A 2,045-nucleotide genomic window follows, 5' to 3' on the forward strand; every position below is an offset into this window, starting at 1 on the left:
GGCAGAAACCGACTTACATAAAACGGGATTCACGATGCGGAGCAATTATAATACCCAAACAAATATACGGTTGATCTACTAAACCAAAAGAATTAGGTTTAGCAAGGAAAAAAAAATGCAGAGGAGATGTCTCCAAGAGGACCTCAGAGAAGTGAGGTCAAAGAGAAACTTATTCTTGCCAAAAAAAAAAAAAAAAAAAGGAAAAAAAATTAAGTGTTTTAAGAAAAAGAAATTGTACATCTATGCTGAAGCTGGCCTCCCAGTATCTTTTCCGAAGGGAGAATTCTCTCTTCAGTAGACATAAACAAAATCCTTTCGTCTGAGGATTTCAACAGTGTGTTTACCAAGCGCCTTGCATATCCTTCCAAATTTTCCTCTGTGGAGTAAATGTTTTGTTTCTTAATTTTGTAATCACCAGAGCTAATTCCAGGGGAGGGAGAGGTTCGCTGGTTATTTGACTTTCTGGAAATCCCTTGTTGGGAGACACCTGCTTATGAAAATACTGAGTCTTACCACCCAGTAGATGATAAATAATCGAATGTCGGTCCGGACAAGAGAATCAACTTACTGGAAACACCCAGATCTTAAAAGCGAATCCCCAGTGTTTATATATCTCAACTACCTTGTTTTGAAACAATACAAGTGTGTCGTATCGTGTCTAAGCTAGGTTTGGATCCAGTCCATAATGATAAATAATGCAATAAAGAAAAAAATCTTAAATTTTCTCGTTTCCCAACAGATGTAAAAAGTTGTTTACTTTGTGCTGTGGTCCAGTAAGTATACAACATGTCTAAACAGAGCATAATATCAAAATATTTAAATATTTTGTTGCTAAAAATGGTAATGACTATCTGAACTCTCAAAACATTACCTTTCTCCTGTTACAGGATTTGCTTAGAAACTGATGGCCACTGAGTCAAGTTTACGGCTGGTAGAGGAGGAAGCAGTTATAGCAACTTATTAAAATTAGAAACAAGGCGGCCAGGTTGCAGAAACGATGGCGGCTCTGACCGATGTGCAGCGGCTACAGTCCCGAGTGGAGGAGCTGGAGCGCTGGGTGTACGGGCCAGGCGGGACCCGAGGCTCTAGGAAGGTAGCTGATGGTCTAGTCAAGGTGCAGGTGGCTTTAGGGAACATTGCCAGTAAGAGGGAGAGGGTGAAGATTCTCTACAAAAAGATTGAAGACCTGATCAAATACCTGGACCCTGAGTACATTGATCGCATTGCTATACCTGAGGCCTCCAAGTTGCAGTTCATCTTGGCAGAGGAACAGTTCATCCTCTCCCAGGTGGCGCTCTTGGAACAAGTGAACACCTTGGTGCCGGTGCTGGACAGCGCTTCTATCAAAGCCGTTCCTGAGCATGCTGCCCGCCTGCAGCGCTTGGCGCAGATCCACATCCAACAGCAGGACCAGTGTGTGGAGATCACTGAGGAGTCCAAGGCTCCCCTGGAGGAGTATAACAAGACTACAATGCTTCTCTCCAAGCAGTTTGTGCAGTAGGACGAGCTACTCTGCCAGCTAGAGGCTGCCAAGCAAGTGAAGCCAGCAGCAGAATGACAGCTGCTCCCCATGTCCCCACCAGGGGAGGTAGGTAGGCTCCAGGGCCCTCCACCAACCTCTTTATAAGGCAGAGACAGCTTTGCCTCTGAATTCAAATACTACCTGTCTGTGTTCAACTTGGGGGCTCTGAGGTCAGAGGTCAGGTTTACCTTAGAGTCATGATTTGTACTCCCTGTCAAACGTATTTATTCCAGTGACAATAAACTGTAGAGACCACTAAAAAAATTAGAAACAAGTTCTGAATCGCAAAGAAAGAGACCACCACTCTATCGTACAAGACTGAGACACTCGACATGAGTGCTCATAACCTGAACTTCGGTCTCCTGCAAGAGAGAAGAGTGATCTCTCTCTCTCTCTCTCTCTCTCTCTCTCTCTCTCTCTCTCTCTCTCTCTCTCCTCTCCTCTCTCTCCTCTCTCTCCTCCCTCTCTCTCTCTCTCTCTCTCTCTCTCCCTCCCTCCCTCTCTCTCTCTCTCTCTCCCTCTC

At 44.7% G+C, this 2,045-nt stretch overlaps 1 protein-coding gene across 1 annotated transcript; it reads left to right on the forward strand.

Annotated features, from left to right (window-relative positions):
• Positions 1–983: 983 nt before the first annotated feature.
• Positions 984–1,790, forward strand: LOC116894707 (dynactin subunit 3-like). The gene has a single exon (XM_032896402.1). It carries the CDS (start codon positions 998–1,000, stop codon positions 1,499–1,501), a length of 504 nt encoding a protein of 167 aa, XP_032752293.1. The 5' UTR covers positions 984–997; the 3' UTR covers positions 1,502–1,790.
• Positions 1,791–2,045: the final 255 nt, after the last annotated feature.

This window comes from Rattus rattus, chromosome 2 (assembly GCF_011064425.1).
Source record: "Rattus rattus isolate New Zealand chromosome 2, Rrattus_CSIRO_v1, whole genome shotgun sequence".
NCBI classification, from domain to species: domain Eukaryota; kingdom Metazoa; phylum Chordata; class Mammalia; order Rodentia; family Muridae; genus Rattus; species Rattus rattus.

What these genes read in the sequence shown, in the direction of transcription:
- LOC116894707 (XM_032896402.1), top strand. Translation starts at nt 998, where the DNA reads ATGGCGGCTCTGACCGATGTGCAGCGGCTACAGTCCCGAGTGGAGGAG.